The sequence below is a fragment of the Cataglyphis hispanica genome, chromosome 1 (genome assembly GCF_021464435.1).
Source record: "Cataglyphis hispanica isolate Lineage 1 chromosome 1, ULB_Chis1_1.0, whole genome shotgun sequence".
NCBI lineage: Eukaryota > Metazoa > Arthropoda > Insecta > Hymenoptera > Formicidae > Cataglyphis > Cataglyphis hispanica.
Window position 1 is genome coordinate 7,320,256 of NC_065954.1, and position 13,596 is coordinate 7,333,851.

Sequence of the window (13,596 nt, forward strand, 5' to 3'; positions counted from 1 at the left end):
TATTTAATTCAGAATATGATTTTATTAAAAAAATTATATAATTTGCATTTAAAATATCTTAAAAGATTTAGTTTTTATATTATTATAAACTAATAAAATGTATCTAATGTTCACATAGAATATATAATATACTTTTTAGAATGTATTTAATATGTCATTATGATCAAATTAGTTTATCTTATGTATGACGCAAGAAGATTTTACTTTTAATTTAATGGAAAAAATACTATAGCCTGCAATGCACTTTATAGCATACGAATCAATGCAATTATGTACAGCGACGTAAGTATTAAAATCTTAATTCTAATTCTCGAATTTGATGCGCACGTAAAACTCGACTTTGCTCGGGGGGTTCGATTCGTTATCTCGAATAATCGTGATTCATTGCGGATTGCCAGGACGTTAAAGATTGCGACTACATTCTATTTTTTTTTTTTTTTTTTCAAAATATTAATGATTTACGCAACTCACAAAAAATGTACGTATAACTCCTAAAAATATTTAAAAAATATATAAAAATAAAAAGCAGCGATATAAAATTATACCGCTGCATACTCGATATAATTCGTAATTTCAGGCACCGTGACAAGAGTACAGATAAAATATTTCATGTTCATCAATTTCTCATTTCTAATTTTTTGATTTGTTGTATCTATGTTGCCTGTATTTTTATTGTTGATTATGTTTATTTACTTTATATATCTTCTTTCCTTAAATAAGTCCTGACATTCCGCGATACGCGCGCATTGTGGCTTGATTGGCCTCATATTTATGTATTACTTCTTGTTTGAGCATATTATGTCTTCAAAGTAGGTTTCTTTTTTAGAATATTTCATTGTTGATCATATACACACACACACACACACACACACACACACACGCACACACACACACACACGCACACACACATACATATATACATACATACATACATATGTATGTATGTATATGTAATACTACATTTATAATTATACCAATTCATTTAAACTAACTTTATCCGATACACATGCTTAGGTATCATGTAAGTATTTCATATGATACACATTGACATTTTCCATCAAGATATCGATTAGATTTTTCATTATTTTTGGATTCTCTCTTTTTCACGTCGACGTCTACGTCTCGAAGATGCGCATCGACGTATTATGGTGTGACATTTACTTGGAAACTGGCATGAATTCGTACAAAGTTTAATGTATTTTTTTTAAAAGATTTAGGAATTTCATAACTATCTATTGCATTGCTCGTGCCTAAATAAACGTGTGCCTCGCCTTCCATAAGTTTTCTTGGTTCCAACTATCACGTAATTTTTCATTGCAATTTTTGTATCTGTCACACATTAGCGATTTTTTTTAATAATTATAAATTATACATATAAAATATAAATATTAGAATAAAAATAAAAAGATAAATACAAACCTTTACTTTATATATACATATGTTTAAATAATAAATAAACTCACGTAAAAAAATTATATAATAATTAATTAGAAATTAAAAATTATAGCACATACTTGATTTTTTACTTAAAAAAATTAACAAATTAAAATTATTTCAAAAAATTATGACAACGAAATAGACATCCGAAATAAAGTATATAATATTAAACAAAAAAATATATAATATCAATAAGAAAATTAAAATTAAAATAAACAAAAAAGCTTTATAGGCAATATAATCTAGTTGTTTTTTTTTATATTATATAAATCCTATTGATGAATACCCGTATAGAGAAAATGTATAATAATTATTTTTATAATAATTATTTTTTTTTTAGAGATTTTGCCTCTATCTTAATAATTGGTTTTAATTATAAAAATGCATGAATATTTAATTTAAAAAAATTAAATAAAAACTAATTGTTTTGATGAAAGATAATCGCGTATTAAAAGATTTCAAGTTTCACATTGCTTTTATCGAAATGTTTCAATTATATATTTCCAAGCGCCTGATCGATCAACCAGCGCGTAGATCTTTGCGAGCCGCGTCCAGACTATTTTAGGCACAGATTGAAATTTCGAAAGGATCTTGCACGTAGAGATTATTACGGGGTACGACGCTTCGACATCGATGACACAATTCATTGATTGTGCATTAAAAACAAATTCCATCGAATTCGAAGATCCGAAATCCGGCTCGACTATCGAGTGTTCCTTCGAGTATCACAAAGATTTAGCAGTTCTTAAAAACGTTTCTCTCGCAACAATCACTATCGCGCGAGTACAATCGCCATCCAGATGCATTTTCTTCTAATACACTTACTTCGAAGGACACAAAGGGTGCATGTCTCGAAGGATGTCTCGTAACGCAAATGTCAATAACGAGTGCACTTCCTCAAATTACAAAATATTCTCGAGTCGTAGGCTTCTTGATTGCTGGTCGACTCTTCAGCATTGACGACTTTCTTTATCTCGTTGTTTTGTCGCGCTTACGATGACAGTTGAGAATATATTAGCGGATTAACCTCTTCGATCAAACGGGAGATTGATGTGGATGGGACTCGTTATTAGAGGCAAAAACAACAGGATGTTTGTTAAATCGTGACATTTTTGAAGTCTTCAGAGGCCTGCCAGTCCGTCCACGTGCTTCCGCTTCCGGCGCTATGCGATCGGACGACTGAAGGCGATCCTTTTACGATCACAGAACTGTCTCCATTTCGGCAATTTCTGTCCTAGTTGTGTCGTCATCCGGGATCCTACGGCAAGCAATAACTTATTCTTGCAAAATAATCTCGAACAAATCTTAATTTATCTCTAAATGACACAAAATAATTTCGCCATGCATGACTGAGGGTAAGAATTTAGAAAGTTGGTTTAAAATAAATTAAAACGCAGCAAGATCATTATATTTATTATTTCTTCGTAATGTGATATATAAAATCTCTGTACAAAATATATAAATAAATTACTTTGTTATTAGAAAATAAAAAGTAAAAAACAAAAAATTTAATATAATATTTTAAACATTTAAAATTATAAAATATTATAAAGAATTATAAAAATACAAGAAATACAAGTATACGTTTTATAGGTTTTATGATATCATATAATTTATATATTTTTTATTAAAAGCGAATTGAAAAAATAAAATGAAATTGTAGAGATTTAATAAACATTTAATATACATGCAAAAAAATGCAAAAAAATAAATAAAATGACTGAAAGAAAAAATAACAGAAAATATCATTATATCAAAAACTTCTTGTGTTATATTTTGCATGATAAAATGTAACGTATCTAAATAGTAATGTTTTTAACTCAATGCTACATAATTCCCCTCGTCGCTCTCACCTGTAAATCTCCGTTGGTAAAAATCTCTCGGCGTATTCTGTGCTGACCACATGGTTTCTGCTCATGTCCCTTGGACGGGCGACCTCAACGGCGTCAATATACCTGAATATATAAACGAATCGCGGATCATGTTATCGTTGTAACATTTTGAAAGTCACCTATACACGTATATAAAGTAAATTTTATCATGCTCTTCACGTCACGGCGCTTTCCCTCAATATTTCCGCGCCCCAAATCAATTTTCTCTCCGCGTCGTCACATCTCGTCAGACATTATAGGTAATTGTTCGTTTAATTGTCACAAACTACTATCATCAAGTAATTACCTATAATGTGCACATTACAGGCATCGACACGCATAAACCTCATCTACTGACTTCCTCGCATGCCATGCTCTCGAGCACATTAAAATAAGAAATCCGTGATAATAAGAATAAAAACAAAAAATTAAATATGTGTGCGATAGAGATATATACTTGATGCAAACGGTCTACTGATCTACAGAAGCGAAGCAATTATACTTAATCTTTTACATCTCTGTTATTCTGTTAGGTCTCTTTAGATGAGCCGTGCCGTCGTCGATCCGCGTGACGCTCAGCGTCTCTTTATTTTTTTTTTTTTTTTTTTTTGTATGTGTATATATGTATTTGTACGTTTTTTTTTATTAAGAAATGAAAAGTCAACGGAGATCACGCGAGTCTACGAAACAACAGAGCCTTGCGGGATCGCGCGAATTGTGGCAATATATCGAGGAGATCAATTTTTGGAATCTTTCTCTACATCATCCCAAACCAATGAAGTGCAGTGACGTAGGAATACATTACTGGATTTAAAAGGATGAGAGTGAGCCAATGGTATGGTGTGTTCGATGTAATTATGTTTGCTTTTAATATTTAAAGCAAATGAGTCTTGCCACAGTTCCCCTACAAGGCGATGCATCAGCAAAATATATTATTTGACAAAGTTTTTGATACATTAAAAAAGAAATAGCTTTGTAAGTTGTTAGTGACAAATGATGTTAGTTATGTATATAATATGTGTATAATATTATCAATTATCCAAAAATATAAAACGACAAGAGTGGCAGCGTTAGCAGGACTTCCTTTTTTTTAAACGCAATTTGCAATTTATTAAATATTTAGATATATTAAATACAGAAAAGAAAATTTTTCTTTATAAATGAGACTTTAACAGAAGACTATTTTCTTTGGCAGTTCCTATGTCACTGAACGTTCTTACGTGTGGTTTGCGTTTGGTGTTGCGGACTTACGAATCGAAGTATGGCGGTAGCGGATGCGGAGCTTCCACCGCCAATGGTTCCGGTTGTGTATAGCGATCCGGGCTTTGGAAGCATCCTCGCCACCAGCCGAGACTTCCGGTTTTCCTCCTTTAAAAAAGCCGACGTGGATATGTGCCAAGGCTTCCTTCTCACCGTCGAACCACCAATTATCGCATATAATATTGCCCAAATAAATCCATCCTCGTTCGCTCAAAGCGACACCCAGTATATAACGCTCCATTTTTGCGGAAGTACTTTTCATTAATTTTCAAATCGCGACGAACAGATAGATTCACTTGTCACGAAATAAGAACAGGCTTTCCAATTATCTATGCAGCGAGTATGTGATATATACCGTAAAGAAACGGACAATTAAAAAGATATCAAGTGCTAATAATCGATACGATATTAACGTAAGCGTAGATATATACACACGATGTATATACAATGTTGTACCATTTACCGAAAGTAAATAATAAAATGACAAAACACGCGTTTTCAATGAAATATCTATGCTGTGTAATTATATTTTTTATTGCAAATTTTAATTTAGCGAGCTATTAAGAGCCAGATGCGAATGGTAGTGCTCCAGTTTCACAGAATTAATTTTTCTCTGAAACTGATTAATGTGCACAGCGCACAAATTTTTCTTGATCTTATACCAAGTATAAATAAATCTCCGAGATCCTAATAAACCTTTCTTTATTCCCCTGAAGCGTAGGTAGAAAAAAATATTATCATCTGGCTCTTAATAGCTCGCTGAATTCAAATTTGTAATTTTACATATAAAATTGCAGATAAAAAAAATTCTTTTGATTATCTTTTTTATATTACAGTTTTTTTTTTATTGAAAAATATGTAAATTTAATATTGCTAAAATGTTGAAATAAATACTAAAATATTTGAAGCCCAAATATCCGAAATGTATGACTAGATATTACAAGAAACTTTTTTTTTTTATTATTTAAAAATTGCTTTCCAAAGAAATATTTTTATAGATTGTATCTCTCTCGAAATATTACAATAAAAATAAAATATTAATGCTAATAAATAAAACTAATAAATAAAACCAAATATTACTAATAATATAAAAAAATGTATGATTTGATACTAACACATTATACTAACAAATAAAATCGTTAATAATTTTAATAATTTTTTTTGTACATTCAAACTTTTTATTCATTAAATACTGAATCACATATATTGATCTCATACAGCACGATTCGTAATATTTTGAAAACAGATCTCAATCAAAATTTTAAAATGTGATAGAATTTCTATACGATATTAAGAAACGTCAATACGCATTTGACGCTTCATCAAAAACGCACGTTTTGCCGTATATATTATTGGACAGGTGCATGCTGTGCGAACAAGACTCCAAGTGACTTTAGAAAGTAATACTAGAGTAATACTATTTTATAGTACCAATAGTTGTATACTTAAGCTCGGTCTGCGAATTATTCATTCTTCCAGACACGCGGCTTCAGTGCAACTCGTATAACAATACTTCTCGTAATAATTAAACTTTAACATAAATATTTACAAGAAGAACCGAGCGTAAGTTTGTTCAAGATACAAAAGACAAGTAGAATAATTGTGTGCAACTGCATGCGTAGACTTTTATTACGGATCCACTTCCGCTTTGAGAAGTAAAACTTTTAGATAAGAGCGAAGAGTATGGAGAGATGAAGAGACTCAAAAGAAAGCTGTTTAGAACAAAGGCTTCTAGTGTCGGAAATAGAAAACAAGCGACAGCACTCTGCAGGAAGTATCGTGAAAGCGTAATTGTAATTTAGAAAAGTGATGCATGTCGGTCGGAGATTTTAGCGTCGTTCTCTCCCACAAAAAATTTGTATTCGATCAAAAATTGCGTCAATTAATCTTTCAATGTTGTCCGCATCGAAATTAGATCGGTGATATTTATATTTATTATTATTATGTGATATATTGATATGTTCTAATGTTCAAAAAAATTAAAAGAATATTTTGTCATTATATTTAAAATACGCTATATATATTTTCTTTATCACTTTAAATGTATGAAGTATATTTAAAAGAGAGAAAGTTATATTTTTCACAATATGATCAAACGTGGACCTTGAATAAAATTGAGTGTAAAATATAAATTAATTTAATTTAATTTAATTTTTATTACGCGCGCACATTTATTACGCAAAAATTGAAAAAAAGTTATTGCAATCAGATATTATTGATTGACTTTCATTTTCAATCCGTGCATTCTATATTGCAAAAATTACAATAATTTTTTATACCGATTGCTATCACAGATTCTCAATATCAATAACTCATACTAAATTTTTATTTTTTTATCATGCAGTCGTATTTTATATCAATTTAGCAAAAAATCTGGCATTAAAAGATTACTCATATCGGAAAACATTTCTCTTCGTAAGAGAACAGATTTTCGATACAATTTCGAGATAATATCTATTCTCGAAATTTGTGAAATCTTTCTATTTTAATAAAAAGAAATAAAACTGATCGAGCGAAAAGAGAAAACCGAATAAAAATAAAATCACAAAAAAATAATCGGATATTAAGCGATCGAGCGATTGAAGCCAATCGAAAAGGAAGACTAATCGCTTGGAAAAGTTTCTATCTTTGAAATTGTACGATTCAACTGGGTTGATGATCAATCCGGTTCTTCGCTTGATCGCTTTGCAAATAGTAGGCGTAGTCGAGTACTTCGTAGCTTGATACACGGTATTAAATTATTAGGGAGAAGGTAAAGCATACTTGGTTTGAGTCGGCTTTATTCCATGGGCCTCGAGATCCTTCTCGAGCTGTCGTATCCTAATCTTGGCCATGTCAAGCTCATGTTTGACTTTCCACAAGTGGGTGTCGCAGATCGGATCCTTGCATCTGTGGTGCCTCAGGATATCCTGCGCCTCGTACACTGCGCCGCGAAAGGTCAAGGATTTTCCCACGCTCTTTAAATAAAACATATCATTTATTCACGATTAACAAACTTTTTTTTAATATTTTTTCAATTTTACGAAATAGATTATTCTCGATATTATGAAATAACAAAAATCTCATAAAATATAAATATATATAAGAATTTGTTTTGATATTTGTAATGAAGAATACATTATATATATATATTTTTATTTATAAAAAATTACTATACACACAATTTTATTTTATTATCCACCATTAATATATTGTAAACGAATCTTGCATTATGATATTATTTTATTAAGTATTAATAAATCATCATTATTTAGATGTTTTTCCTCAAGTATATATGATTAATTATTATTAAAAATTGATCAGTTGAGATGATCGATTACATTCTCTAAAGATATTATTTAATTTTGATATTTAAATATGCTTTGAGTTGCTTTGTACGTGATTTTAATCATTTAATAAAGAAAAAATGGTCCTGTTTCAGAGATAGCAATTACAGAAAATTACAACGACATTCTCGCGATATTAAAATCCGCAATGCTTACTAGACTGAAAATAGCGCACGTGCCACCATCGTCACTTTTTGCCAGGTGCTGTCTGATATATTTGAAGTACACATGCTCCAAAAGCAGAAATACTGCCGCCAGAAGGATACCCATCATCAGCAAGAGAAACGCGCTCAAGAATTGTTCTAATGCCAGGGGATCGCTACTTTTTTGTACTTCTTTCCCAGGCTTGCATGTTCCAGTCATCCAGTATCTTCTCAATCGCTCTAAATCTCCTAAAGTTGATGGAATGACATTAGAACACAATGATAAATTTGTCAAGAAAAATTTATAAAGCCATATATTTAAAAAAACATAAAAAAGAAGTCTTTTAGCTATAAAAATGTTGTTTAAAAAAAATTAGAGGGCATGAATGTACCGTTATCTCTATAATCCAACAGCCGTTTGTTGAACATTTGTAAATACTTTGAATTCCTAGAAAATGCGAGACCGTATCCCGTCATCGCGTACCATGATCCGACCGTCAGCAATCGGCAATCCTCGTCCTGAGCGACTAAATAGTCCAGGACTGTGCCATCATAAATGAATGCGTCCATATCTCTGCAGAAATTATAATGAGATCTTTTTGCTTCATTATATTTCCGTAAATATATTTTAAATCGGCTTTACATCAAAACCAACGTCGCAGAAAGTTCTACCTTCTGCCTTGCACACACACACACACACACACACACACACACACACACACACACACACACACACACACACACACACACATACACATATAGAATTAAATTTAAAAATTAAATTAATTAAATGTCTCGTTTAAAATAAATTTCCCATTTTAATTCTATCAATTAAATTTAAGCTTCTTTATGCTACACGATGAACTGAACTTACGTACAATACGAGATTATGAATTAAATGCAAATTTTATTTCGGCGTTCTAATTACTAAAATTTTCCAATTTGTGTAAATTACTTTATATTAATAAAAATTGCCAAAAATTCTGCACTTGTAAAATAGAAATAATAAAACAAAAATTTGTTTCTTTTAATTTTAAAAATTTATTTTTCCAAAGAGATACATATTAATACATACTAATTATTTATATAAAATTATAAAATCTTTATAATGTAATGTAGAGCTTTTGTATATCATATCACAAAATTCATTTGTTTTACAATAAGTTAAACACTTTATTTTCATATTTAATAATAATACTGATAATGCTCTGGAAGGTGATTTTCAATCAAAAGTTTACCTACGGTATCTAAACTAAGTCTTGTATCTGTGTTCTTTTTCCGATTACGATAATATAAATAAATTATTTATCGATAATTTTAATACATATATTACCTTCTCATTCTCAGAAATATAAAAAATTTATAATCGTAATAAAGATTAAAATATAAATCAAAATTATGCTCGGTCACTCACCCAGTGATGACTGCTTCGATACCTTCCGTCACGCTACTTTTGTTAAAAGCTCTCATGTAGGAATGCATCTCTTTAAAATATTTTGCCAATGTGCTGTCCGTGTGACTCCACGGTATAGTGCCGAATTTAAACATGGGCTTGTGAGAAAATGGTTTAGCGAGCCTGTGATCGTCCACGCCGGTAAATTCGTGGAATTCTTCCCGCGTAATCATGAAGGCAGCCAAATTGGCAGTGTAAATGGCGAGAAAGACCACGGCGAATAACGCCCACACGTTCGTCATAAATCTATATAAGATAATATCAATCTTTTGTTAGCAAATATTGCAAATGATTTTATCTAAATTAATGAAAGAAGAAATTCCACAAACAATATCGTTGTTGTAATTATATATTATGGAGACTTTATGAAAAGTAATAATAAATGTATATATTATTTATTTGACAAAGTAATTGTTTAATTAATAACATGCATATATATTTGTGCTTTCATTATAGAAATTCTCTAATTATGTATTATCTGTGTTTCTCCTTTAACTTTAATGATAACATACAATTATTAACAGAGTTTGTACTTTTTCTTTAAAACATACTTTTAATTTTAATAAGCTACATTTTAGTCTTTTAATTATAATATTCTTGATTAATTTACTCAAAAGATTGTATTATTTAAATCAAACTTAATTAATTAAAAGGTTCAAAAATTAATTTAAATCAAAATTGGAGTTGCGTCAAGGAAACACATAACTTATATGTAGTAAATTTGGAATGTATAATTTCATATTCGTAAAGCAGTTGAAGTAATTTACATTTTAGAATGGTTGTCGTCAACGGATGTTTGCTCACGAACATTTTCCCTACATTTATGCACAGCGAGCGATCTCAAATGAAGAGGTGGAAGATTAATTTCTCGTGTTCTATCTCGAGTCGATAATTAAAATTCGTCGGGGAAAACGACGTCGAGAAATCTTTCTCACTGACCTGGCTGTAAATCCTCTGGGAGAGTCGATATGGACGGCAGCTTGAAATAATACGGCCCAGACCAGCCAGTACGTACGACAGAAGGAAAACCGATGATTTGTCGATGGATTCTTCTGCAGAAACACATTGGTGTCGCATTAAAATGAGAAATATTCGTGCGAAAATAATAGCACAAAACTTCAAACTGCTTATGCACATATGTATTTGAAAAAAAAATCAGTACATTGTGTTATTATTTTTTTTTTATTTTTCTTTACAAAAAAATTTAATTTTAAATTTAATGTTATAATCATACAAATTTTTTGATTAGCAATATTATCAAGAACACGACTTTTATAAAATATCAATTGAAAAAATGCGTGCAATACAATGATGTATAATGTTGAGGGAAAAATAGTGAATAAGAAATATAAGAGTTCACATAAAAGAGATAGTTTCTTGCAAAAGTAAAAGTAGTGCTTAAATATAGTTTAAAATTGTACAAATATATACGATTATTTCAGAAACATAATTTATCTTTTAATTAATAGACACTGAAGCATGCATTAAATTTAAATAATTAATCAAATCACTTTAATCACGTGATGTTATATAATATCTGTGCGTTGAGAGATAAAAGTGCAAATATATATATATATATATGAGTATGTAAAAAAACATATATAGTTGATTAAAAAGCGAAATAAAAAATACCAGTTTTTGCGCAGCGCCTGAAGGGTTTACCTTCATGTCGAAACCGGAAGGTGATGCCCATTCGAAGAGCAATATCATTACAGTCGCGGCATGTATGGCAACAATGCCCACCAACATCCATGAAGCCGTATCAAACGGTTCTAAAAATCACGTTTAGCGTTTAGATGCTAAAGTGATTGTATATTGCAACATTAATGTTTAAATTACATTGTATTTTTAATATAATAACATTAATATTTCTTAATAATATTAATATCGTATTCTACAATATATATCCATTCAATGTAATTTATCTATAATATATAAATAATAACATATACGTCGTTAAAAATATTATTAATTTGTAAACATATTATATATCGTTTTATTTAAAAGAAAGTTGTGCCTTTATAAATGCAATTCTTACCTAGAAACGCGGTGGGAGATATTATGCCTGTCCTTTTCGCTACGACAATAGCGATACCAGTTTCCATATAAGGTACAGTGAAATCGACCACTGCTTCCCTTTCCGAATTGATCATTAATGAGGTCATCACCATGTCGGTCTTTCGGTTGACCAAATCAGCTATAAGCCCATTCCACTTTCCGTTCTGCGCATACAATATTTGATAAATTCTATTTGTTAGATGTGTCGACTATGATAAACAAGATCAGTTTCTATTTGCAAAATTGTATCGAATTTAAAAAAAAAAAAAAATATATTTAATATAATATTTGCAAAATTTTATAAATGATCACGCGCGTTTTAAAAAAAAACGTTTAATAAATGTAAAATAAAATAAAGCTGGAAATAATTTCAATCCTTTCTTGCAAAATTAAAACAAATATTTGTTCTCATTATTTTGATGTTGATTTAATACCTGTCATTATTACGAGACATAAATGGAAAACGATATAATAATAATATGACTTGATTAAAATAAATGATAAAAGGGAAATTATGTTTTTAAGTGATTTGAAGTGTTGCTAAAATATATATCATCAGAAATGACTTTCCAGCGGAAATTAAACGTGTTGAAAGCGCATTCATGCGTACATTTCATAATCACACTCATCAATAGTTAGTTCAACGTACATGACGAATTATTATCATCAAATAACTTTGCTGTTATATTTTGCAATTAATTTTATAAGTTTGTAGAGAATAACCTTCTCGCTATTTTTTATATAAATTTATTAAATATTGAAATAATTGATTACATGTGAACCACATTTTCTTTTTGGCAATATAATCGTTAAACATCCAAAAATATATAATAAAAAGGAAATATTAATCGTTTAAAGAGAGGAGATAAGCGGGCTAGTTCAATTGCAGTAAATACTTTGCGAGAGTTATTTTCTCGTGTTGCGTTACAAGACACATTTATCTTCCGTACGACACAAGTAAGTATTGCTTTTCATGAATTTTGCCCGGACTTACTTCTAAAGTGCCCCACTTGCCATCTTCCACTCTTACAAGCTCGTAAGTGAAGCCGATTTCTTCGGAAAACTTCTGCAGCAGATCGATGCAAAATCCGCTACAGCACTGATAAAAGCTCTCGTTCTTCTGTGCTGACTGAATATCCATTCTGGAATAAAACGAACGCTTTGTAGAAAATGTGTCCAATACGGGATATTGTATGTATTTTATATTTGCTGATATAAATTTTTCGGAAAAGAATATAATATAGAATAAAAGATTTTTCAAAGGGGAAGTTTTTGGCATTTTAAAGCAACAGTATAAAACAAGGTTATGCTGTTAAAACATTTCCATTTTAATCGCATAATAGAAGAAGTTCTGCTTAAATACAGCGCAATTTCTGTATAAACAGTGTCGTATTCACAACAAAGCTACAGTTCTCGCATTTTTAAATAAGAGAGTATTCCTAAAGTTTGGCGAACGCACTAATGAGACATTTCCGGAAAGATTTCCATTCCAACGTCCTGATTTTCCACTTCAAGAATTTTTGCATTTAATCGTTTTTCTGTGCAATCTTGGTGGACTCTTTATCCCGGTATAAGCAAAGCACAATTAAATTCACCGCGGCCGTGCCATTCGAACCAGATGTCGTCGCAGCAAGAACTGACACCCATTGTTGGGCGCTCTTTTGAGAAAATCGCCCTTCGGAATAAAGTCCTTTTATGCATCTGACGTATTCTGCTAACAAGATTCCGCTCTCAGAGTAATATTAAATTCTTTTGTGTGCAAAGTCTAAATCATGATTAATGTTGATACAAAAAGAGCACAATATTATTAAGATAAACAAAGTGAATAACAAGGTGAATAATAATAGCAAAAGACAAACATACTAAAGGTAAATGAATTTCAATAGCTCCCGTAATGCAATGAAATTTTACGCTTACTTAAAAAAATCAAATACTCATTCTAAATTTTAGTAGCTTAATAATACGTCAAGATATTGAAAATAAATATTAATAGTTTTACAATAATATATTAATTTCTTTTTTATTTTGAAAAGATAAAAAAATAAATA

The 13,596-nt window shown here is 30.4% G+C and overlaps 1 protein-coding gene across 1 annotated transcript in view; it reads right to left on the reverse strand.

The window, feature by feature from the left end:
* Positions 1 to 1,792: 1,792 nt before the first annotated feature.
* The window catches only part of LOC126849725 (glutamate receptor ionotropic, NMDA 2B-like), a 153,503-nt gene continuing 141,699 nt past the window's right edge, over positions 1,793 to 13,596 (reverse strand). The window contains 11 exon segments of the mRNA XM_050591859.1: positions 1,793 to 2,695; positions 3,291 to 3,392; positions 4,560 to 4,676; positions 7,332 to 7,525; positions 8,051 to 8,286; positions 8,430 to 8,611; positions 9,452 to 9,736; positions 10,430 to 10,542; positions 11,123 to 11,262; positions 11,529 to 11,712; positions 12,543 to 12,690. Of these exon segments, the coding sequence (XP_050447816.1) occupies positions 2,638 to 2,695; positions 3,291 to 3,392; positions 4,560 to 4,676; positions 7,332 to 7,525; positions 8,051 to 8,286; positions 8,430 to 8,611; positions 9,452 to 9,736; positions 10,430 to 10,542; positions 11,123 to 11,262; positions 11,529 to 11,712; positions 12,543 to 12,690 (1,759 nt within the window). The 3' untranslated portion in view covers positions 1,793 to 2,637.